Consider the following 25,310-nt stretch of genomic DNA (forward strand, 5'->3'; position numbering starts at 1 on the left):
GCCAATGAGAACAAAGTATTTTTGGCGCCGTGAGATTTCGGTCAATGTCGGGTCTTAGTTGGTTTTTATCACACAGCACCACCACACACACACACACAGTTATCGAGTTTAGAAGAAGCAAAGCCAAGCAGTTGTACTCTCAAAAAAGGTTCGATTTTCTTTTATCCACAGGCAATAATTTATCTTCAAAAAATTAAAATAAGCATTGATATATCTTAATGGTTTTCGTGTTTGAATATTGTGTCCGTCAATTGTTTAATTCCTTTTAAAATAAAAGTAATAAAGGCCCTGTTTTCATTTGTTTTACACAAATGTGCAACAACGACAACATGGCTTCCATTTCGAATCCATACGTTTTTTTCATGGGCAGTGTTCCAACTGCATGCTTTCCCTGCAAATACAACGTGCACAGTTCTTGGGGCATCATTATTCATTTTAAAATAATTGATCGCCTATCATTCAGTCAGTTTAGGGAAATAAATACCCTTTACAAACACAATTATTTTAAAACCTATACATAAATAGAATCAGTTTGATTTAATTAGCTTGTTTAAAAAACGTGTTGCAAACAACTAAACTCCAGTGCAGTGGCAGTGCTTTTCCAACCAGTCCTTCCTCTATGATTAAACATAATTTCAAATATTGGCTTTTTCTTTAAAGGCTTTACAGCTTTACAGAAAGCTGTAAATGGCTCTCCGTACAAAAGTTAAGTGTGATCGGCCATTTCCTCGTGTTTGTTTGCAGTTCAAAAGTTTCACGTCTGAATTCAATTTCAAAGTTCCATGCTGGAAGCCAGGAAAAGCCATTGCAAAATCCTGAGCTGTGAGATCAATGATCTAAAAATTACTTACATGTTTGTTTCTCACTGGTTTTTTTTTTATTTGTTCTTTTTTTTCAGGCTGATCACAGCACAAGGAGCAAGCCCCTTGTATGGGCACATCGCAATCCAAGGATTCCAAAACTGAGGGGTCCACCATTGGCATCGATCCCACCCCCTGTCAAAGGATGAATCCAAGTGACCAGCGGAATCTTCTTCCTCCACCCCCGTCCCTCTATACAAGTAGTAACGACACCGCATCCGCATCCCAAGGGTCATATGGGACGCCCACCATGCAGGGATTGCCGCCGTTGGGCAGTTACACAGGCAGCTCACAGCCCTATAGTCATATACCCGTCAACCCGATTCCGGGGCCACCTTTTCATAAGATAGCCCAGCCCATGAGACCCCAGGAACCGGTAGTATCCCAGCAGTCTTTGTACCAGCAGTACCCCCAGCAAGGATATGCACAGTCTTCGTACTCGCAGTCGTTCCCGCAGCAGTTATATCCACCGCATTCCTACCAGTCATCATACAGCAGCAACCCAATGCACGGCATGCAGCAACCGTACATCCAGTCGCATATTCCATACCAGCAAACGGCAACGTCGCAGTCCCACACGTCGCCACAAAAGTTTGACATGTACCAGCAGCCGTTCAAATCAGAGCAGACGTCTCAGAGCCAGCTGCCGGTACAACCAGTTGCAAAGCCTCAGACTAATGTTCAATCTCTGACTCTGCCTCAAGGTTTCCAACCCCCTCATGCCGGCCAACAGAGTTATTCAGCCCAGCCCCTGGCCCAAAGTCAGCCAATATCCTCCGTGTTTCAGCAACCAGCGGGGGACGCCAACTCCCCACAATCACAGCATCAAATGCAACCACCCCAAAAGCCAACCACTCCTCCAAACCAAATCCAACAGAATAGGGAAGCTGCCTCTGTAATGCCAACACCACCTTCAGACTCAGCCCAATCGGACACTTCTGACGTTCCTCCTGGATCTCCGGAAATCAAACTAACAATCAAGAAAACATTTGATAAGGGTCGACCTAGGTTAACATCGTCCTTGGTGCGGAAGGATGGGAGCGATAGGACTGACACTGGAAGCGGAAATGAGCTTTCTAGAGAGCGAGAGCTAGTTGATGACTCATTGCATGCGGAGGAAAAAGAACAGATCATCCCTGCTGTCCCACTTCAACAAGACCCTGTTGTTTCTAATAAACCCAAAACAGTTGCTCAGAAACGAGAGAACTTTAAAGCCGGGAAGGCCAATGCATTGCCCAAGACAACACTCCCCACAAATCCTCCCTCGACGTCATTTGATGAGAAGCCATGTGAGTGGCTTGTGGGTGACCTTGTGTGGTCAAAGGTTACAGGTCATCCCTGGTGGCCATGCATGGTGGCGTATGATCCCAACTTGGGTATCTATACCCGAATGAAAGGTAAGTTTGAAACACTTGTACTCTAAAAAAAAAAAAATTCTACTACTACTTTTAGTAGAAAAAAGAAAAGGCTTTTTAATCCCATTTCATTTGTTCAGCTTTGTGTTTCAAACTTTAGTGGGGCATTATATTCTTCCTAATTTAACCTGATTTCCAATTTTTCTCCAACAGAAATTCAGCAGAGTATTAATTTTAAATAGCCTAAAAAGTATACTAAGCTTACCTGTATAATTATAAACCATCATGCTTAATCCGCAAAGGGCAATTCTCTTGTGGTGAACCATTGTTTTATTCTTCAAACTTGGATGTGTGTTTCATTAATTTTGACTCGTCACAGGTGCCTATGGGAAAAGCTACCGCATGTACCATGTGCAGTTCTTTGGGGAAGTGCCTGAGCGAGGTTGGGTCAGTGGATGCAGTATGCGCAAGTTCACTGGCAAGAGTCAGTATAACGAACTAGTACAGGAGCTTGTTTCTAAAATTAAGAAGAAGTCCGAACGAGCCAGGTTAATGGCCAAGCTAGCCTTGAAGCCGAGCCGAAAGTCTGCCTGGGAGGCCTCCGTTGTCGAGTGTGAGAAAGCCTTGCCCATGAGCAGGCACGAACGAAAACTCAAATTCACGTTCAAGTACGAGATTCCCAAGTCGGCGATGGGTAATCTTTCTGCTGAGCAGATTGATGTTGTGTCGCTCGGGGATTCGCCGAAAATGAAGGCGAAGCGTGCATACAAGAAGCAGCAGGACAGTGAAGCCGCTGCAGCCACATGTACAACAAAATCATCAAGCCAGCCTCAGACCGCTTCCTTACCAACGCCAGCGGGTAGTGCGCCCTCAGATGTGGACAATCATAACCTTAGCCTTACTCCAAGAGCCAAACGGAAATATCGTAAACGGAAGTCGAACACAACCGAGCCCACCCCTGTTCCTGAACCGCCCCGATCGAAGAGGAAGCCGGGTCGAAAGACGGCGCAGTTTTTGGAGTACTTTGGTAAGAGGCAAGAGGAGATGGTAACGCAGCATCCGGGAAAGAGCAAGGCGGAGATCACAGCTCTCCTTGAGAAGGAGTGGGATGAGATACCAGATGATGAGAAGTGCAAGATTGTCACTAGTCCAGCACCGCTTCCACCAAGACCAGGTAACACCTTAAAGACACTGGACACCTTTGGTAATTGTCAACAAAAAAACTGTCTCTTCATTTGGTGTATCTCAACATGCACAAAATAGCAAACCTGCGAAAATTTGAACTCAATTGGTTGTCGAAGTTGAAAGAATGAAAGATAAAACACCCTTGTCACACGAAGTTGTATGCATTCAGATGTTTGATTTCGGGATCCCAAAACCTAACTCTGAGGTCTCAAAATCAAATTCAAATATATGTTGAGATACACCAAGTGAGAAGACTGGTCTGTGACAATTACCAATAGTGTCCACTGTCTTCAATCATATTGTGCTCTTTCAATCATTGTAGTTTTGCAAACGACCTATTACATACATATTCATTGTAACACTGAGCCAACGACATGTACAGGCCCTTTTGGACAAAGTACATGTACAATCATCTCCATAATGGAAAACCTAAAGAAATATTCACTTGAGGGCAGGCCACGATTTATATATAACTTGGTTTTGGTCAAGGTAAAGATCGGACCAGGAAAACTGGCTGGCACCCCGGAACACAGACTGTTTAGGAAATAGCGAAACCAAACAATGTGGGCTATAGCTCAATTTGTATAGCATCGACATTTAATCCCGAAGTACATGTAGGAGGTTCAAGTCCCTCTCTAGTAAATTTGTCTTTGTTCAAATTCTGACCAAATGTAGCCATTTTTATCAATACTTTTTTTTTGCCTTTTCTTTTTTCTTTTAAGCGAGAAAACGGAAGGTTAAAGAAGAAAGTCCGGAGTCCGATCTGGTCGTAAAACGCTCACGACGAGAGACCAAACCCTCCAAGAAGCTTCAAGAGGCAGACCTAGACAACCTAGGCTTCTCTCCCAAGATGACAAAGTCACTGAAGGTAAATATGGGTCGTTCTTGTTCAGGAGATTTTCTTTACCCCTCTTGTGGCAAAAAAAAAGATCTAACATGTCCAAGACACATAAATAATAATGAGAGTGGCTTCTTAATTAGCGCTCATCCATCACTCTGTGATGCTCCTGGTGCTGTAACATACAGTATTTCCTGCAAGGTATGTGGGACTACGTTTGAATTATGAGACCTTATCTTTTTTACATATAGCACCATGTAATGGTTTACAAAGTGCTGCAGTGCGTTATGCTGCCAATTAAACCAAAAACACTGGGGCAAACCTCTTCTGTTTTGGATAAGTGCACTGGGTTCTTTAGCGTAATTCCTTTAACCTAACCATCCAAAACCTGATCAAACTCCCAACAGCATGGTTTTTACTAAACCTGTTGGGTTGAGTACTGGCTTCTTGTGTCCATGCTGCTCAAATGCTATCCCTCCAGTGAAGGGCAATGTTGGAAGCCATAGCCAGGTAGCCATAGCCAGGTCATCAGTAGTAGTAGGTGATGGTAGTTGAGTACTATTCATGCTGTAATTAGCGCTAATTGAGCTGTTGGAGGTGTTGTAAGATGAATAAATAAATTTCACCATTCAAGCAAAGTAAATTGAGATTTAGAAATGCAGATATCAGGGAAAGTTAAAAGAGTGGGCGTTGCAGCTTTTAAATAACCCCAACAGGCATCAAAATGACCTTTAGCAACCACAGCAGTTACCGTGGTGCGCTGTACATGGTTCCTGTACAAATTGACATTTTCCTCAGCCTTAGAAGTGCGCCTTACCAGTGGAAAAGTGCTGTGCCCCTTCCAGGGTGTCGTGACCAAGTCGATAAGAGCACCAAACTCAAGCTCTGGTGCATCTGTTCAGCAGAGTGTGGGTTCGAATCCCGGTCGAGACACTTGTGTCCCTAAGCAAGATACATGTACTTAGCTATAATTGCGTCTCTCCACCCAGGGGTAAATTTGTACCTGGGAGGGCAGAGATGGTTCTTGTGATTGATTTAGCCGAGTAGCCTGATTAATGTTTCACAAGGCTGTATACTCCCCACCAGGGAGCTGAGATGGTTTGAGGAGTGAATTAAGGCCCAGTGACCAAGGGTATTAATGTGAAGCGCTTTGGGATGTCCTTGTCCTCCGGGTGTGAAAAGCACTATATAAAACTGGGTTATTTCATGGCCTCCCCAAATGACCTTGTTGGTAGATTTAGACCCGGTGTTTGTTTTGTATAATTGTGTAGTTGAACGAAGTGGAAAAGGCTGACAAACGTGGCAAGGTGGATGGTACGATGAGTCCACCACCAAGCCAAGCGTTCACCAAGCTTACGTCGAGTCAAGGCCGGAGAAAAAAGAGAGACGCCTCCTCTGTTAAGAAGAAGGAAGGCCGACGGTCGAAACATCTCATCAACGGTGCCACGGCTCTGACCAGAGTACCGGTGAAAGCAGAAAAAAGTGGTGGAGAGACCATTGCTACCGAGGTATTTAAAATTACTCTCTTGTCAGCTTTTGAGGAAATGCCCCTTCAAATTAAAGATTAAAAGAGGTGTTGACAAAGTTACTTTGTTAATTTTACATTAGAGGGGCACGCTGCTTGGATCAGGCAAGTTTGTCTATGAACAGCGTTTTAAACCATTTGTTGTGAAATGCATATTGGTTAGAAAGATGTTGTACAAAAAAGAATATTATAAACCACACAAACATGCCTACAAATTGCATGGTTTTCCTTTTATCTTGTGAACTAACACGGCCAGCCATTTTGTAAAGACAAAAATTTGACTCCACAAATTAGAGTGCCTTATTGGTTCATGACGTATTGATTCTGTAATTAACAGCTTTAGAGATGTGCAATAGTTTCTGTGGTTGGCCTGAGACTGATAGAAACAAATTTCATTTGTATCGTGTTATCATTTGTATCAATATCATTTGTATCAATTTTATCCCGACTCAGATGTCCAAAGACTTTGCGGAGATGCAAGAAGACGAGCCAGGCTTGATTATTGACACGGATCTGATCACGGGAGCCATAGAGTCGGCGGGCGTCGGTCAGGAGACCACCAACGGAGTGCCATTCAGCGTCAGTGGTAACAATGCCTCTTTGTCTTTTTGTAATTTTTCAGTCTAAGTCTCCCATCATGGGGACGGAACAATGCCCCTTTGTCTCTTTGTAACTTCTCAATCTAAGTTTTCCGTCTTGGGGATGGTGAAACGTTTGAGGGGCAGTACGGGGATTTTTACCCCCGAGACAATGCAGGGAGTTTCCCTGGTGCCCATACAAAGTTTGTAACAGTTACTTTCGGAAGGAATTTAATTATGAAAATCCAAGGCCTGGACTTGGTCGCCTTCACTCGCTCTAACTTCTCAGGTAATTTCTGTCAGATTTTTTTATTTTATTTTTCTGAAAATTTGTGAATTTTGTTCTCTTCTTTTTTCTTCTTTGAGCGAGGGGGCTGGTCTATTTTCATTATATTTTTGACAACTGCTTTTGACTGGCTCACAATTTAACTGCGACATTGAGCTTCCCGGAAAAAATAAGTATATATTTTAAGTTGAAAAATAACTCGCAGAAATTATGAATTTTGAAATTCTATGAGGACCAGTGTTTAAAGTAAATATTGGTTGATTAAAAAAAAAAAAAAAAAAAAAAGAGTTGATGAAATTGAAAAATATTGAATGATGTCTTACCATCTTGTGGAAATTAACGTGGTCTTGTATAATAAAAACAATTTTTATAAAAAGTTTTCAGCAATAGAAATTTTAAGAGCTGTCAATGGCCTTTCAAGAGCATTGGTTAGCTTCCATCAACTCTACAGATATATTTCTTTTAAAAAAAATGTTTTTAATGCAGTCTGCAATTTTGGAAAATGCCATACATGTACTATAATTTGCGAGGCTCAAATGCAGTTTCTCATTCATGCAGTGTGGCCGAAAAAAAGATAGAAAACAAATCTGACTCAAGGCGTGATAGTTTCTTCCATTTTAAATACTCTGTAGATTAGCATTTTTTTATGCATTGTAAAACTTTGATCTCAAGCTTCCAAAATGTTATCTCAATTATTTCTCGCACCCACTCTATCAAAGAAAAGCTGGGTATGATGGAGAATTTAGAACTTCTAAAAAAAAAATCACTTTCTGTGAGGTTGGGGCCTATCCATTTTTGAAAGAAACGCTTAACATCTACAAAAAGAAACACATCTTCCAGTTTCTTTGTGGTTTTTGTTTTTAATGAACTACATGTAGGCTGCATTTAACTTGAAGACCATTAATACCCTTGCGCTCTCCCTCAGCAGTGTTCCGTTGGCCAACCGCCAGTTAAAACTCCAGGGGACCAGTCAAACTTTCCTCTGAGCAGTCACGCTGGCTGGAACAGTGTTGGGAAGTTTCTTTACTGAATATAAAGTATTGACTAATGAAAAAGCTGACGGACTAGTGAAAGGACAAGCAAACTCAGAACTTGAAATGGACACTGGACCATAGGCCTGAGTCCTGTGTCTTTAGTGTCGGGCTAGTAAACTCATAATGGGACAAGCCTTACACTAGTGGTCTAGTGTATACCGTAAAATCGTGACTGTGAATGTGGTAATTTTCTTTCAATTCTCTTTCAATAGTATCGAGGGAAAACTTATAAACACATAAACACAAATGAAATTTATCTCCTCCGTGTGCTTGTTCAACTCATTTTGGTTCAGGTCTTTTAAAATAGAAATATTCTGGTCCAGTAAACGTTTCAAGCTACAAGCCCTGCAGTCTTGTAGATTTGTACACAAACTTCGAGCCTTTCAATGGGTCCTGCTGGCCAGTCACTGAAAACCCCCAAAACATAAACCCAAAATTGTCTTCCCCCCCCCCTCCCCTGATGTAAACGTGTTTTAATGTGTATTTCTTGTCTTAATTAGAGTTGGCCAGTGACATTGTCTGTTTCTATGGTTTATTGAAATCTAGGTCTGCACAACACCCATGCTGTTAATGTAATCATTTTAATAACTAAGTAAAGCTGGAAAAGAGACTAGGGAAAGTCTACTTAATTTAAAAGGTCAATGTACTTTATGTATTAAATTATATGAAAGAGATGGTGGTGTATGACGTATTGCACCCAGGACAACGTATGTCGAAAAAGATCACAGTGTATGAAATATTGCATTCTAAACATTATGGACACAATGGTGCGTTAGAGTTGCTCCAATCAGCAAACAAAAGAAAAGTCTTATTCAAAACGTAGAGCCAAGGTGTTAAATGTACTTCTGGAAAAACAGCGGTTCCTCATCTGGATATGAACAACTTTGAATGCTGGAGTTTCTGCGAGAAATAGCAACTTAAAATTGATAGCTGATGACACCAGCAGTGCATTGAGAGAACTCAACATTTCCCTATATATACTATACTTCCTGCAAATGCGATGCGAATGTTGACTTCACATATTTGCAACGAATAATTCCCAGCAGTTGAGTTGTGCTCAACTCTCTTGTGAATCGCTGTTAAAACAGAGTTGTAACGTCAAATTCATTCGCATTGCATTCACAGGAAGTATGAACCATGCTTTAGTGAGCTTAGATATTTGAAGGGAATTTTGTCCAAATAATGAGGACAGTCAAAAGAAATTTTGAAAAGAACCAGTAAAGGAAGGCAATCCGAAGACAGCTATGTCTATAAAAAAAAAGGTTTTTAAATTAGTGACTTATTATAATATTTAGACTTGTTCTGTTATGGCGACCATACAGTTTATGATAGTAATGTTAAAGACAGTATTGGGTGCTGTGCATACCAATGTGGAATGGGGCAAACACCCTCATTGCATACACTGCATGCAGCAGACAGTGGCACTGTAAGTGCCTGTTTTATACTTCACTAAAAATTTTAAGTAAGTAAGATGTGATTTATGACTCCCATGTAGGAAAAGTTTTGTTTACTAGATTTCTTAGTTCTCTCTTAAAGGAACATTACAGAATTGGTTTTGCTAGCAAAAAGTGCTGGCAGTGTAAGCACTTTATGTAATCCACCATATACATAAACTGACAAACCTGTAGAAGTTTGAGATCGATCGGCCATCTGGGTCACGAGAGATTAGTGAAAAACCAATCATTGCATGAAGCCAAAACAAAAAGGATTAAAGCGCTCACTGAGCGATAAACTCCAAACGCAAAATACGATTATTTATTTCTCATAAAATATGAAATTTCAGACAGAAATATTTCAAGGGATGTTTTCTACTATCGTCACCTTTAAGTGTAAGTTTTATGTAAATCTGTGATCTTCACGATTTTTGTTTCTTAGTACAATTCTGTAACGTTCCTTTAAACTATGATCTCCTATGGCTTTAATAAAGGATGGGTCATAGATTGGTAAACACTCAAAATAGGAAGATTGTAATGAAACTGCCAAGGTTTAAAAGCACTGCTTGGTAATGGTCAAAGACCAGTATTCTCACTTTGTGTATCCCGGGCAACATAGCATAAAATGACAAACCTGTGAAAATTTGGGCTCAATTGGTCATCAAATTTGCAAGAGACAATGAAAGAAAAAACACCCTTGATGCATTACTTTGTACGCTGACGGATGCATAAAAAAAGGCTTCAGCTGAAGTGAGAATTTACCTCTCTCTCAAAAACTACGCTACTTCAGAGGGAGCTGTTTCTCACATTGTTTATACTATCAACAGCTCTCTACTGCTCGTTACCAAGTAAGTTTTTTATTTAAAAAAATATTTGGAGTAATTACCAATAGTGTCCAGTGCCTTACAGGCCGGTTCATGCTTGCTGCGACTTCACTCACACGACCGACAATGTGAGTTTGGATTTAATGTTCATACTTTATCAAAATATGGTTTATAATATAAGAAACAGATCCACATCCGGATCAACTTGTGTTTGTACATTCGTGCGATGCAATGATCTGTTCATAAGTTGATTGATTTATCCTTGCCCACCTTCCAATCTTTACAATAATTTTTCCCAATTTTCCTCCATGAAGTCACTGTCCCCTCTGTACATCTCGGTATTCCTCCAAACCACGTGTTGCACTGAATTGGAAATAGGCGCACGGTTTTCATCTTCTCTAATGTACATGTAGGGCCCAATTTGCTTAACACAAAAAGCAGCTGAGCACAACAAAATTATGCTTGCCAGAACAGGTCTACCAGCCAAAAGTACCATGTCTCATGTACAATGTTTGGCTGGTGTCCTGCTCATTCCTGCTAAGCAGAACGTTGTTAGAAATGGGGCCTAGGATCTTGCCGCCATTCATTGACAATGGTTTTAAATTTGTCCATCTACGCTACCGACTCATGTGTACGGTCCAAATTTCTTTCTTTTCAAATTCGGACGCAGAAGCACAATATGACTTGCGCACTGCACTTCCATTTAAAACTGTGCACTGTGATAAATGGGTTCATGCACTGCGTAGGCAGTGAAAATGCAGCGAGTATGAACCAACCTTTATACCTCTTTGTGTTTAAATTATGCATGAAATTAATTTACGCTGTACACATTTTTGTTATGAACAATTAGAAAGAAGCTTTCATTTTTATTATGGTACAATGTACATGTAATGTATATAAGTTTCCTAAGAATGAGTATTTTAATTAAGGTATTATAATATATTTCAACCTAAAATATTATGTTTAATATAAACTTTTTAATGCGTTTATCTCACTGGTCCAAAAGTTGAAGTTCAGGATTTGTTGTTGAAGTGTAAAAGCTAGAACCTTGACCAGACACCTTCTAGCAATTAAAGATGCTATTTCAGATTTTTGGCCCCAAACATTAAAAAATAGATTCTTTTGAGTGAATGGTATTTCAAAGAGTATCACCCGCTCTTACGAAAAAAGTATAACTTTTACTTTAAATGGTCAGAAACCATGACAAAAATTTAAAGAATTTGTCACGTGATATATTTTCGGGATCCCGACAAAACTAATTTTGAGCACTTTACACGTATTTCACTGCTACTAATAACTGGCGGACTTTTTCGAGCAATGGCTCAAATGAAAGCTTGTAACTTTCTCGACCCCCATCAAAAAACCTATTGAATTTTAAATCGAAATTTTTGGGTCAAATCGGCCAAAAATCTGACAGCATCTTTAAAGCCATTGGACCCTTTCGGTACAGAAAAAAAAAAAAAGTTCACAGATTTACAAATAACTTACAGGATTTACTGAAGGTAGTGGTGAAAGACTTCCCTTGAAATATTATTCCATGAAATGCTTTACTTTTTGAGAAAACAGTAAAACAATATCAATTCTCGTTAGCGAGAATTACAGATTTATTTTAAACACATGTCATGACACGGCGAAACGCGCGGATACACGGGTGGGTTTTCCCGTTATTTTCTCCAGACTCCGATGACCGATTGAGCCTAAATTTTCACAGGTTTGTTATTTGATATAGAAGTTGTGATACACGAAGGCTGGGCCTTGGACAATAGTGTTTATCGAAAGGGTCAAATGGCTTTAAGAGTGAAACAAAGTTATATTAATAATAATAATTATAATAATTTGGGGGGCTAATTATCCTTACTTGCTGCTAAGAGCTGAATTGCGAAGGACGCGGCTACAACGTGTTTGAGAAGCAGGCATGCAAGGGCGCCTTTTGGCTGCCAGCCTCATCAGCCCATTATGATCACGGAGCACAGTCAAGATCAATCTTAGCCCGTGTGAAATCAGCCCTAGCTTTATTTCTCTTTTGATTACTTGAAAAAAATGTACCGAACAAGCACATTGTCAAAATGATTGGCTGTGCTCAATTTGTAGCTGAAAGTTTTTTTGAACGAGACAAAGGGCATTTTCAAAACCCTGGATCAGGCTCCAGGCTTTGACACTTGCTCCAGATGCTGAAGCACACATTGATGACGGAGCTCAAGCAAAAGCCAGAGCCCTCAGCCTAGGTTTGGAAAAGGCCATTAGTCAAATGTCCTCTACCATTATAACAATATCTTAGATGTCTGTTTTATTGGAGATCTTTATTTTGAATTCTATAATAATAGCTCTAGTTGTAAATTGTACATAGATATCAATAAGATATAGAGTAATAAAAATTAACAACATTTTTACTCTCTGTATAATATTTCTGTCAATGCACCTGTATATACATTCTGATTATTAAAATAATAACATGATGAAATAATGAAATGATGGAAGACTTTGCCTCATGAAAACAAAAATAAGAAAATTGGTTTGTTTCTTTCGTCTCTTTTCCAGCTGTTTTGCCCAAAATTACATTTTGGATTTGAAATTGCGTTTAAGATTTAAAGATATTTTGTGCATGGGTGTTGTGCTAACAGTATATGTGCATGTGCTATGTTTTGTTTTTCGTTTGCTTTCCCTTTTATTTGTAGGTTGTCTATATTTTGTTTTAGGAGTTCCGTATTTGAAGTATACAATCAATTAGGTTTTATAGATTCAGTTCGTTCCATCCTGACAATTGTTTTTTTTTTTCTCTCTTTTTTTGAAAAGACAAGAAAGGTGAAACATACAGATTTGCAAGGAAGGGTTACGGTCTTAAGGAAAATAACATTAAAACTAATTGAACTTCAATCAGCGACATTTCCTTTTAATTTTTCAACCTAAGACTAGATATACATAGCTCAGTTAGGGAAGCATCTTGGCATGTATGATTTGTCAGTCGTGCCACGAACCTCAGCAAAAATATACCGCAGAAATTCACCGTTGAAGTGGATCGTTGAAACTGCTGTTTTTGGAGACTCCTTGCTATTTAAACAAAAACGTTTAACACCAAGGTAGAGCTGCCTTTATCCTTTTTACAGAACTGTCAAAGGTGTTTTCAATCTTGCAACTATTTTAATTTATAAACACATACATGTGTTAGGGGACTAACAAGGTCAGTCAAATGGCGTGCCATGTTAGTTCTCCTAAAATAAGGACACCCATGCAATATCGAGACATATTTGTGTGGATCATTATACTTCTTTTAAAACTCAATTCTAACCATTTGCGTTTTATAATAAACAGTTTCAAATGCTTTTGATAGACGAACTCGCCCAGTCCAAGGCAATATGTCCCTTTAAATAAATTTCTAACATGAGGCGTGCATACAGAGTGATGTGCACAAATCAATGCATGCATTGCTTAGGAAAACTCACTAAGTCACTTTGTGGAAACATAGACGTCCAACCCCCACGTGTATGGTACTGTACCAGAGCAATGGGTTTCAGTGGATAACGTGGCGTCACTTTGTGGACATGCAAAATGGTAAATCGAGTGGTATGTTGGTCATGCTATTGTAACTAGTGTATTTTACTAAACCATTACGTGTGAGGTCCTGAAATTTGCTGGAAAGTATGTGACGGGCTCTACAAAAGTAAGTCGCTTGTCGCACGACCCACTTTCCAGAACAGGGCTGTTGAGTGATGAGAGGGTGAAAATAACAATTATGTGCGTCTTTATATTTTTAAACTTTCTGAAGAAAGTTTTTTATCGATCATCCCCAAGATATCAATAGTTGATGTTTTTATTAAACGGCTGTTTCCCCAGTATGGTTTATTTTCAGATTGTGACATAATCTCATTTTCAAAATGTCATAACTTTTGAACTGAACATCAAACAATTGTGTAAGATATATCAAAATATATCAAAATGAAGCTTGATGTATGCTCTTTTCAGCTATGTATAAAACTCAATTGTCCCCCTTGTAACTCATTTTTGCAGAGCCCTTCACATAATAGTAACAAAATGGAATGAAATGAATAGTAATGATTGAATAGGTGTAGGTTACTGAAAAATTTATTTAAAAAACTGATCTGGGTCACAAGAATATAGTGAACAACATTTTGCATGACATCAATTTCAATGGAAGTGTCCTTTTCAAAATGAAAATGGCCATTACCCTTTTTAAGATACATTCCAGGCCTGCGACCTATCCCGTTGCATGCTGACCCACCCCTAAACATACATATTCCCTCCAATCAGGACACAGCTCAGGCGACGAGCAAGCCAGCACCAGTAATGCATCCCACACCAGCAGTGCCAACGGCGCCCCCAGGGAACGCGGAGGTGGTGCCGCCAAGAAGGAGAACGTCTGCCAGGTTTGTGAGCGCACTGGGGAGCTACTTCTATGCGAAGGCGGGTGCTGTGGGGCATTCCACCTTGACTGCATCGGACTTCAAGTTACCCCCGTGGGTACATTCAAGTGCGACGAGTGTATTTCAGGTGGGTATTATTTCATGATGAATAGCATGTCAATGCAAAATGCTTTCTCAAGAGAATAGCCTTTACACAATGGGCAAAACTTGAAACAAAATCTTGATAAAGTCGGCCCTCTTTATAAATGACCATTGTTATAAGAAGGTAACAACTTATAAAGAGTTGATTCTTAAGTCCTGAATTTCATTTCTGTTTCTTTGTTTTGCTATCCTTTTAAATAAAAATTATGAGAGGTGCCTAACATTACAAAGCCTGACAGCCACAAGGTGAGGGCTACACTCTAACCGATCCACCCAAATCAACTGCCACCAGGGGGCACGTGGCCGCTCTTGGGGTAACAACACGGTTACCCCCCTTTTGCAGTCCTTAGGGATGTAGGCATGGGTGTCATCCACTAGGAGCCTGGCTGGTCGAGCAGAATGCACTACCGAACCCACACTCTGCTGCTAACAACACCAGAGCTTAGATCCGTTGTTCCTGTTATAAAGAGGTACAGCCAGTCTCAGCAACGCTGCTATATAACGAGAGTCCTCTGAACAATGTCTGTGCTGACCAGTTAGTATGTCATTCTGGTTATTCATTCTGGGGTTCACGGTGAAACAAGAAAATGGGTTCACAAAACTGTGGCACATCGTGACCTTGAAACATGTGTAAAATACGAGGTATAATCTGTAGAAGGCAACTGGAGCATGCTGGTCTAAACACAGGATACAAACCAGGGCGCAATTTTATACAGCTCAAAGCAGAAAATATCACTTGACAATTTCCCGCTTGGTCAAAAAAGTAAAATTCTTGTAAGCATCAATCTCTTTGCTTAGCTACTTTTTGTAGTTATGTAGCTCTGAGAAACTGGTTATGCTTATATCACAATAAAGTTACTGGCCAACTGTCATGTCACATCTATGTGACTGATATCCTGCTAATTTCTGTTTGGCAGATAATTTATAAGCAATTCTTCACGCCTTGAAATGAACCATGGCACCCACAGCAATTGCCGTGGTGCACTGCTTTTTGATGTGCCGTCCTTTGCAAAGTTCCAATACAACGTTACATTTTCCTCATAGAAGAGCCGTTTATCAGAGTGAAATTAGTGTGCCCCTACAAGAACCACGTTCAAGGCCTGATACTTTCTGCTTAAGCAACTCTATGATAAAATTAGGCTCTGCAAGTAAAATATTATGCAAACATGAAAAATGTTGTCAAGTGTCAATTCTGGACATGGCCTTCACTTTGACCTCTGGGTTGAGTAGCTAAGCAGGTCAAATTTTGCAAAATCTGCAAAATGTATTGAACCCCTTTAAAGCAAACCTCTGGTTTTGGGTGCTTTTGTAAATTTTATAAATGATTGCTTGATTGATTCCTCTTAGGGGTTCACTCCTGCTTTGTCTGCAAAGCCGGAAGCAAGGACGTAAAGCGTTGCCTTGTCCCAGTCTGCGGGAAGTACTACCATGAAGAATGCGTCAAGGCGTTCTCCCAGACACGCTTTGAGCCCCGGGGTTTCAAGTGCCCTCTTCATTTATGCTCGTCATGCTTTTCAGAGAATCCCAAAAGTCTCAAAGCCAGTAAAGGTAGGTCTAAAGGCCTTGTAACACGAGGCAATTTTTACAGGCAACTTGGAGGCAACCAACTACAGTGCATTTTACAGAACCAGGCCTGACACTTCACAGAGGCAATGAAAGGGATTGCCTCCATGCCCCCTGGTCATTGCCATGGTGCCCTTGAAATGCTCCAGTAGAAATTTACAATTTTCTCATAGGACGCCCTTTACAAAGGAGAAAACGCCTTGGTGCTTCAAAAGCGAAGCATACCATCTCTGCTGGACCACTTTGGTAGCACACAAGTAACTTTTCAAACGATGTCTTATGATCCCAAAGAATAATATGTGAACATTCTAAAGTGAATGCCTTTCAACTTGGAGATTGCCTAGAACTGGTTACCTGTAAATTGGCTCGAAAATCATTGTGGTGATTTTTGAGAGGATCATGAAGGTTTTTTTTCTTCTTTTTTCTGAAAAATTGAAATATTGAGTTGTCAAACTACCCACCATGCCTGCCATTTCATCTTTGGTAAAACTGGTGTTCCGATTTCTGAGTTTTCAATGTTAAACAGTGTTGTGTATAATCAGAAATTAGGAAAAAATCAAATTGATGAATTTCACTGATAGGTCGTCTGATGCGTTGTGTCCGGTGCCCGACATCATTCCATGCTGGTGATAGCTGCATAGCTGCTGGCAGCATCGTCCTCGCCTCTAATGCCATCGTATGTAGCCGTCACTTCCAGCCAATCAAAACCCAGAAGCACCACGCCCACGTCAGCGTTAGCTGGTGTTTCATCTGCTCAATAGGTGAGTTGTATTCCCAAGTCTTATGGATCTCCCTTACTCGCTAAACTACACTGGCAACCCATGGAGAAACGCATCTACAATCCCGTCCAAAATGCTGGGGCGCCCATTTCTAGCATTACAATAACCATCCCTGTCCACTTCCCCCGACAATAAACATTCTCTCCCCCGTTCCCCGGCTCAAAGTTGACTGGAACACAGAAGACCGTGCAACAATGAGACCCAACTTTGAAATGGGGCAGGGGGGCCAACGAGATATGGCATGGATTGTAGTTCAAAACTCTTCTATATGTTTTAATTGTTTGAATGACGTTGCTCCACCTTGTCTCTCTAATATCTTCGCCAAAGCAACCCCCCAAAAATGGTTCTAGAATGATCATAGTGATCAGTATTGGCTGTCAGGCTTAAATTTAATAATTGATCTTTTGTATCCAATACATATCCTGTATAATACCTTTAAACGAACATAATATTTGCTAAGTGGAGAAAAATTTAGCTTAGCCAGGCTTGGAATTTCATCTTTGAGAGGGCAAGGCCATTGGAAAATATTAAAGTCTATGGGAAACTTTTGAAGGGGCACCAAAGCCAATACCAGGGCAAAGGAGCCCATGGGCTACGTGGCCTCCGTGAAATTCCAGGCCTGCTTAGCACAAACTGGTTACCAGCCAAACTGTGACTGGCTCCCTGTAAATTTTTGCTTAGCAAAAACAATTTGCTAAGCTCATGATGATCATTCTTCTTTTCTCTCTGCAGGGGGTAATCTAATCTGCTGCGACAGCTGCCCCGCTGCCTTCCATGCGACGTGCATCGGTTACTCATCAGTTCCAGAGGGCAATTGGAACTGTCGAGACTGCGCCAATGGAAAGCGCCCTCGCTACAGCGATATCATCTGGGTCAAACTCGGCAATTACAGGTATGGCTTCTTTTTGTACAGGTGGAAAGCTAAGAGTAGACCCTTCCTGTGAAATACATCAATTGCACATTGGTGGTGCACACTAACACTACAGCAGCTGATTTCATCAAATGTTAGGATTAATCCTATCTCGAGTTAGGATGAGTTACTAGTCCTAACTTTAGGATGGGTTCAATGCGACCTAATGTCTATGGATATGGAACGTAACTTGTCCTTAGGATTAATCCTAAGTTAGAAAGAGTTTAGTGAAATCGACGGCTGGTTGGCAAAAACAAGAGGGAACATCGTGCCTTTCTTCAATATCTAGACCCTTGTATAAACATGTACAGACCATGATTTGAAATGTAAGCCATTCATGTCTATTCAATAAACTAAGGGCTTCTCAAAGCACTTCACTTTTTATAATCTGAATTTTGTCCGGTCATTGTTGAGCCCCTCTTTAAATTAGGTGATCACATTTTGAGTGAAAACAACAACCAAATGGTAATGTTTTGTCAGATTTTGTTGATGGAGCTGTCTTATCTTTTAAAATGTTATACAATTGATGTTCAGGTGGTGGCCGGCCCAGGTGTGTAACCCCCGCAATGTTCCGACCAACATCCAAGACATGAACCACCAGGTTGGCGAGTTCCCCGTCCAATTCTTCGGGTCACATGACTACTTCTGGACGCATCAGGGGCGCGTCTTTTCGTACTACGAGGGGGACAAAGGAAGTAAAGAGAATGCGGCGACGAAGGGGCTTGCTGCCGTCTTCAAAGCAGGTAAGTTGTAGAAGTTACGTACCCTTTTTGTTCACAGACTGGGTACTTTAAACACAGCACTGACTTTAAACACTTTGTCTAGTGTACCGTTGCTGTTAGGTCATTATGTCATACTATACACATGTGTAGTGTTGGCATGCAAAGAAATTTGTTTTAGTACACGTTACACCATCATTGTTAAAAATGAAAGGCACCATGTGCTCCTGCTTAAATAGCAAACCTGTACACAGAAAACGCATGCGCTCAAACCAAAATTCCCCGATTACTTGTGAAATTTGCTTTACGTAAGCACAGAATTCCCTGCTACCGTAAGCACCGATTGTTTGCTTACGGTAAGCAGAGCAATTAAATTAGGCCCTGATCCTTGCATTGATGTCCTTTGAAATGTTCTATGGAGTCAATGGGAGACTTTCGTGATGCTTAGTGGCAGCAGACTTACCAGGTAATATCCATTGTTCTCGGTAATGTGCACATGCTCAGAACTACGTAAACAATGGAAATTTACCTGGTAAGTCTGCTGCCACCTAGCATTCCAAATCCCCCATTGCCTCTGTTGTCTCCGTGAAGTATACAACCTGTCTATAGAGGGAGCTGTCACTGATCATTTTTTCGTTGTTTTCCATCAGCTCTTACCGAAGCAGTGGAGAAGTACAAGGAGTGGAAGGGATTCCGAGACCAGAAGGAAGCCAGGGAGCTTGAGAATAGCAGCAAGAAACCACGGCCATTTAAATTCATCAAGGTAGAAAAACCTTTCTACCAAGTCCAAATATGTTTTTGTTATGGTATATTTGGTTATGTTAAATTTGCATCGGGATGAAGAATTAATATATTCATTTTGGTTTTATCTATTACACCGATGTGATAGCACTGTGTACTCAGTACTTTCCCCTTACTCTCTTTTCCTTTTCTTTTTATTTACATACTTTTGTCATGTTTTGAGAATGAAAAACACACCAACTTGAGGTCTGAAATTGATAAATTGATACGCACTACCCCGTAGGTGAACAAGCCAGTGGGTCGTGTCCAGATGCCTCCGTTTGACATGAGCCAGTGTCAGCCTTGCGACTGCAAACCCACCATGGAGAATCCCTGCAGCAAGGACAGCGACTGCCTCAATCGCATCCTCCTGGTTGAGTGTCACCCCCTCGTGTGCCCAGCGGGAGAGAAGTGCCAGAATCAGCGGTTCCAGAAAAGGCAGTACCCCGAGGCGAGGTCGGAGAAGATGGCCAAACGTGGCTGGGGTCTCATGGCATTAGTTGACATTAAAAAGGTATTTCTTTCTGTCTTTTCCTTTTTGTTGCAAGCTTGATGTAGGCATGATTTTCTTCCTACTTAATGGAACATTACAGAATTGGTAAGAAAAATACTCTTCTAAGATCACAGATTGACATAAAACTCACACGGTCTAATGATGATGATAGTAGAAAAAAATTCCTTGAAAAAAACAATTTTAATCAATGTCATGCAAAATGTTTAATTGGTTTTTCACTATTGTCTTGTGACCTAGATGGCCAATCGCTCTCAAACTTCTACAGGTTTGTCAGTTTAGGTGGATTACATAAAGTGCTCACACTGCCAGCAACTGTTTTGTTAGCGGAAACCAATTCTGTAATGTTCCTTTAAGTCTGATTTCCGACTTTTTAGCCCTCGGATTGACGGGGCTGTATTCCCGAACAACAATTGCTTATCCCTGTTGAATAAGAGCAGTCCTACCAATTACATTTTTTTTAATGCTCACTGACAAAGGTCAAACGAAATTCATGTTTTTTGTTCATTTCAGGGTGACTTTGTCAACGAGTATGTCGGTGAGCTAGTGGATGAAGAAGAGTGCAGGGAGCGGATCCGCCAAGCCCATGACAACAACATCACCGATTTCTACTTCCTCACCCTGGACAAGGATCGCATCATAGACGCCGGACCCAAAGGAAACCTGTCGCGCTTCATGAACCACTGTTGCCAGCCCAACTGCGAGACGCAGAAATGGACGGTGAACGGTGATACGAGGGTCGGCCTCTTTGCAATCTGCGACATCCCAAGCAGTAAGTGACAAGGACTGGGTGGGTTGGTAGGGGGGCTCTAACTTGAGTGAAAAGCCCACAAGACTGCAGGGCTTGTCATGCTTGTAGTTCTAAGTTTTTACTCCCTCTCTCCAACCAGTGGTAAATGGGTACCTGTGAGGGCAGAGATGGTTCTTGTGATTGATTTAGCTCAGTAGCGCATATTTGTCGCACAGGCTGTATACTCCTCAGGGAGCTGAGATGATTCAAGGAATGATTAAATGGCCCAGTGATCAGGGGTAATAATGTTGGAAGTGCTTTGAGACAATGATATTGTTATTATTATTAGATACGGAGCTGACCTTTAACTACAACCTGGACTGTCTCGGCAACGAGAAGAAGCGGTGTGAATGCGGCGCCCCCAACTGCAGTGGATTCATGGGGGTCAGGCCAAAGGTCAGATGATTTTCCTCTTATGAAAACAAAAATTGTTGTTTACCTGGCATATATATATTTGAGGAACACTTTGAAGGATTGTTATTGTTTCTCTTGATTCATTGTTTACCTCTTGCTTTTTTCTGTGTGCTTTTGGACTCTCTTTCTCTCAATTCATGTAGTTCCACTTCCACTGCTTTTTTTACACTTTAGCTACCTGTTCATGTTTGTTGTGTAGAGTGGAAACGTCTGGCCATTAACTATTTTTTGTATTTATACGATCAGTCCTTTTGGTTGGTAAGATGTTTGCAAACAGCTAATTCTATTTTCCTATTTACTATTTTCCGTCCACTCTGAGCAGGCTGCTGCAGCTGAAGCTTCATTTACCAATAATTTCTAGGCTTATTGTTAACCTTTAAAATTTGTTTGACTGGCCTATATATTTGTGGAATACTTTGAAGGATTGTTAATGTTTCTCCCTTTTCATTGTTTACCCCTTTCCTTTTGCTTTGTGCTTTCTGACTCTCTCTCTCTCTTTTCATTTATTTCCACTCGATTGCTTTTGTTACACTTAGTTACCTGTTAATGTTTGTTGTGTTGTCATTTCGCCTTCGGGAAAGACTCTGCTAGGGTCGAAACGTTGGGCCACTAACTATTTTTTGCATTATGCCATCAGTCCTTGGTTTGTTAGTTGTTTTGCAGAAAGAAGCTAATTCTATTTTCTCCCTTTCAATATTTCCCGTCCACTTTGAGCAGACTGCCGCAGCTGAAGCTCAGGCAGAGAAGCACAAGAAAGCCGTGGACAGGAAGAAGCAGAAACAACGCAAGCGCAGGGTCAAGATCGCCGCTAAGGTCCAACACGAGGACGACTGCTTCAGATGTGGGGAAGGCGGCGAACTCGTTATGTGTGACCACAAGAAGTGCCCCAAAGCTTACTGCCTGGGGTGTCTGAACATAAGCAAACCTCCTCATGGTGAGATTTGTTAACAGTTTGTTCTAGAAACATAGAAAAAAGATCTTGCAGCCATTTGTGGCTGCTTTGGTCATTCATGTACAAGCCATTTCTGGCTGCTATTGTCCTTAAGGGTTAAGAGAAGAGGTTCGCTGTGTTGTTTTCTGGTGTGGCTGGCTGCTGATTGTGCCATTTCACTTTGTAAACCAATTACATGGCTCTGCGTACTATGTCGCAAAAGTAATTAGTGCTTTGACTTTTGAACTTATAGAACAATAGTGTCATTTATGATGTACTCAAGGGTTGCTCTTAACTTGTGACATTATCATCCATGCAGGCAAATGGGACTGTCCATGGCACCATTGCGATGAGTGTGGGAAGCTGGCGTTGGAGCTCTGCGAACAATGCCCCAACTCTTACTGCCTCACCCACTTCAAAGACAAGATCCGGGTCGTCGACGAGATGTCGCTGTGCAACGACCACGACGAGGAAGACGTGAAACAGCTCGTGTTGAAGAGAAAACTCAAACGAGACCTCGCGGAGCTGGAACGCCAGGCGAGGATCGAAGAGGAAGCCAATCAGAGGCGGAAACAGGAAAAGAAGAAATTGAAAGAGGAGCTGAAGCAGAAGATCAAAGAGAAAGAGCTGAAGAAGGAGCGGAGGCGGGAACGGAAGAAAGAGAAGCACCGAGAAAAGAAGATGAAGGGCCTCGCCAAGAAAGCCGACAAAACTGAATCAGATGAAGTCGGTAAAGGGAAGCCTCAGAAACGCCGAGCGAGAGCGAAGAAGGTTGTCAAGGACGAGGTTAAGGACATCAAACCCAAGACGGCAAAGTTGAACACTAATGTTGAAATTAAAAACAATTTACCGCTACAGCCGACGGACTCGGCTGAAGAGCTTCCGTTTCTCCTAGATGACAGCGAGGGAGAACTTGTAATCGATGAGGACTTTAAGGAGGAAAAGAAGAAAAAGAAACACTTAAAGAAAGACGAATTAACAACAGAGAACTCGGCTAGTGCTGTGCCTAAATTAAATAGGCGTGACGCAAAGGTAAAGAAAGATACGGTGAAAGCCACATAAACCAGGCTGCATTCAATGGAATGTTTTTTAGAACTATTTTTTGTTGACGTTTCTTATTATAGTCTGTTGAGTGTTCACATGAAATATTAAAAGAATTATTGTTCAATATTTGATAATTTAATTGAAATATGCTCCTTGGGTACTTTGCGGAAATGTCTGTGATGTTTTTGTTTTTTTCTTCATTTTTTTTTATGATCACCTCTTGCAAAGGAAATTAGTTGCTGGTTTTGTTTGGTTTTATGTTAGTATTACTTCTGGCACCAATGCATTTTCATACATTTAAGTCCTTTATTGTTAACTGCAACATCTACTCTTTTTTTAAGTTTTATTATTTGTACCAAATGTAGACGCCAAAAGGCCAGGGCCCATTTGCGAGTTCAGATTTGAATGATGTCTGGTACAATACCTTGATCGGTTACAAGTGAATGCTCAACTGGAATTCGTCAGACTAAATCTATTTATTTTTGTGCTGAACAAGGCATTGTACCAGACCTCATTCAATTCAAACTTGTGAATGGCTTATTTTACCGATTGATGTATTTCATAATCCATGAGCAGACGTGAAGGTGCATTTGAGTGTTTACAAATGAGCCTTTTTGAGATGTGGCGGACACAATGCCATACAACCCATTAGTTTGGGTAAGTTTGTCTGTGTATTATGCACCCAAACCAAACAGTGAACTCCTATACTGTCTGCCTTATCTAAAAAGGGCTATTATGGGTTTTAATTGTTGCAATTCTCTGCTGCATTTTAAATTTCAAAAGGGACACTGTTTGTTTGAATTATTTGAACTTTTGTTTTACCTTTCCAGTGGTATAACTGTGGGGGGGGGGGGGGGAGTTCTGTTTGAAAAACAGCTGACTTTGTCTTCCTAGCAGTCTAAAGAAAAATAGGCCGTTTTGTCAACATAAACGCTGATTGATATTCAACATTTGTAGAGAAAGATACAATTTAAGTCATATGTGAAATTGTCAGCTGAAAACTGTGTCTACTTGCTGATTAAACAGTGACAAATTTCATAGTTTTCACACAAACGCTGAATCCTAGTTTAAGCGAGGTGACAGCGTGTACCATGGCATCTTTGGCCACACTATTTGCAAACAGACACCAACCCTCAGAAATCTGAGAAATTATTTCTCAGATTCTAACGTTTTCTTGTATACAAAAGTTTTCTGCTAGAAATGATTTCTCAGATTCAAACGTTTTCTTGTATAAAAAAGTTTTCCAAACTGTATTACTTCCAAGGGAATCCTTGAAATAGTTTTAACATCAATAGCTGCAGCGCTTTTCAGCGAGAGTTTTTAGGGTTTTTGGTGTATTTACCAATCTACAACCGACTCCTATGGTCTATAATCAATCTACAAGTTACAGTACTGTCATTTGTACTATTTTTTTTTAAAGGTTTCATGTTTAGGTATTGTGTTTATGTTTCTGAAACAGTTACGTTTTGTTGTAAGGGCAGTTCACCATTGGTAACAGAGAAACGGGATTTGTTGGGGTAAACAAACAAAAGTGCTTACTTTTTTGTGGGGGGGGGGGGTTGCAATTTCTTCACTGCGAAATTTTGTTTAACATATTTAACAGATGATTGCGACGAGTCAACCAAAATGATAATTTAATTTTGTGCAGAACCCATCATACTGTTCTATTAGGTGCGTTTACACCATAAATATTTTTGTTTGTAAGCAGTTTGCAAAAGGTTAAATTAATTTTCTTAAGAAATGTTGCATTCTTTGTAAAAAACTTTACCAATGGTGTGTCCTGCCTTGGACAACCTTATTTTCTGTAATTTTTCCTTCTTGTTTTTTTTTTTTTTAAATATATATGGGTGGACATTTTCTGAGTTTAAAACAATAAATGAAACTGTACCATCTGTGTTGACGGGCTCAAATATTTGTGAAAGAATAAAACTTGTGTATATTATAATGATTAGTAAAAGACTTCCACATTGTTTTTAGAAAACAAAAATCATGGACTTTTCTGCACAAAGATAAGATCCCAGTTTTCATTGATAGTACGTAAATAGCGAGTACAAAATTGAGTGAAATTAAATCTTATATTTGTAGGTGCATCTGAATAACAAATACTCCGGTTAATGCATTGTTTTTTTATCCACAGGGAAAGTACTAGTCTACCTGAATGAATTGTGGCTATCTGTTGTACCATTTAAATAATAAAATAAATTTGATACTTGTTTATCTGTTAATGGAGGTTCCATTTCTAATTTGCTTTTGTCAAACCTTTCATCATCGTTGACTTACATCCGTAGTCGCCACGTCCTCAATCATCATTTTTGACTTGCATTCGTGGCACTCTCGTCCTGGGATTATAATGGGGCACATTCTATTGGTCCAGGGATGTGATTTCTCTGTTTTTAAACGGAATTCTGTTGTTTTGGGTTTCTCTAGATCA

The 25,310-nt window shown here is 40.5% G+C and overlaps 1 protein-coding gene across 1 annotated transcript; it reads left to right on the forward strand.

Annotated features, from left to right (window-relative positions):
• Positions 1 to 6: 6 nt before the first annotated feature.
• On the forward strand, positions 7 to 25,082 carry LOC139941047 (histone-lysine N-methyltransferase NSD2-like). Its single transcript, XM_071937461.1, has 17 exons — positions 7 to 148; positions 899 to 2,257; positions 2,595 to 3,389; positions 4,123 to 4,268; positions 5,510 to 5,746; positions 6,217 to 6,349; positions 14,185 to 14,424; positions 15,786 to 15,986; positions 16,583 to 16,762; positions 17,513 to 17,672; positions 18,225 to 18,433; positions 19,060 to 19,172; positions 19,434 to 19,703; positions 20,214 to 20,472; positions 20,780 to 20,886; positions 21,622 to 21,838; positions 22,155 to 25,082. Exons 2-17 carry the CDS (start codon positions 931 to 933, stop codon positions 22,895 to 22,897), a joined length of 5,337 nt encoding a protein of 1,778 aa, XP_071793562.1. The 5' UTR covers positions 7 to 148; positions 899 to 930; the 3' UTR covers positions 22,898 to 25,082.
• Positions 25,083 to 25,310: the final 228 nt, after the last annotated feature.

The sequence above is a fragment of the Asterias amurensis genome, chromosome 8, assembly GCF_032118995.1.
Source record: "Asterias amurensis chromosome 8, ASM3211899v1".
Taxonomy (NCBI): Eukaryota; Metazoa; Echinodermata; class Asteroidea; order Forcipulatida; family Asteriidae; genus Asterias; species Asterias amurensis.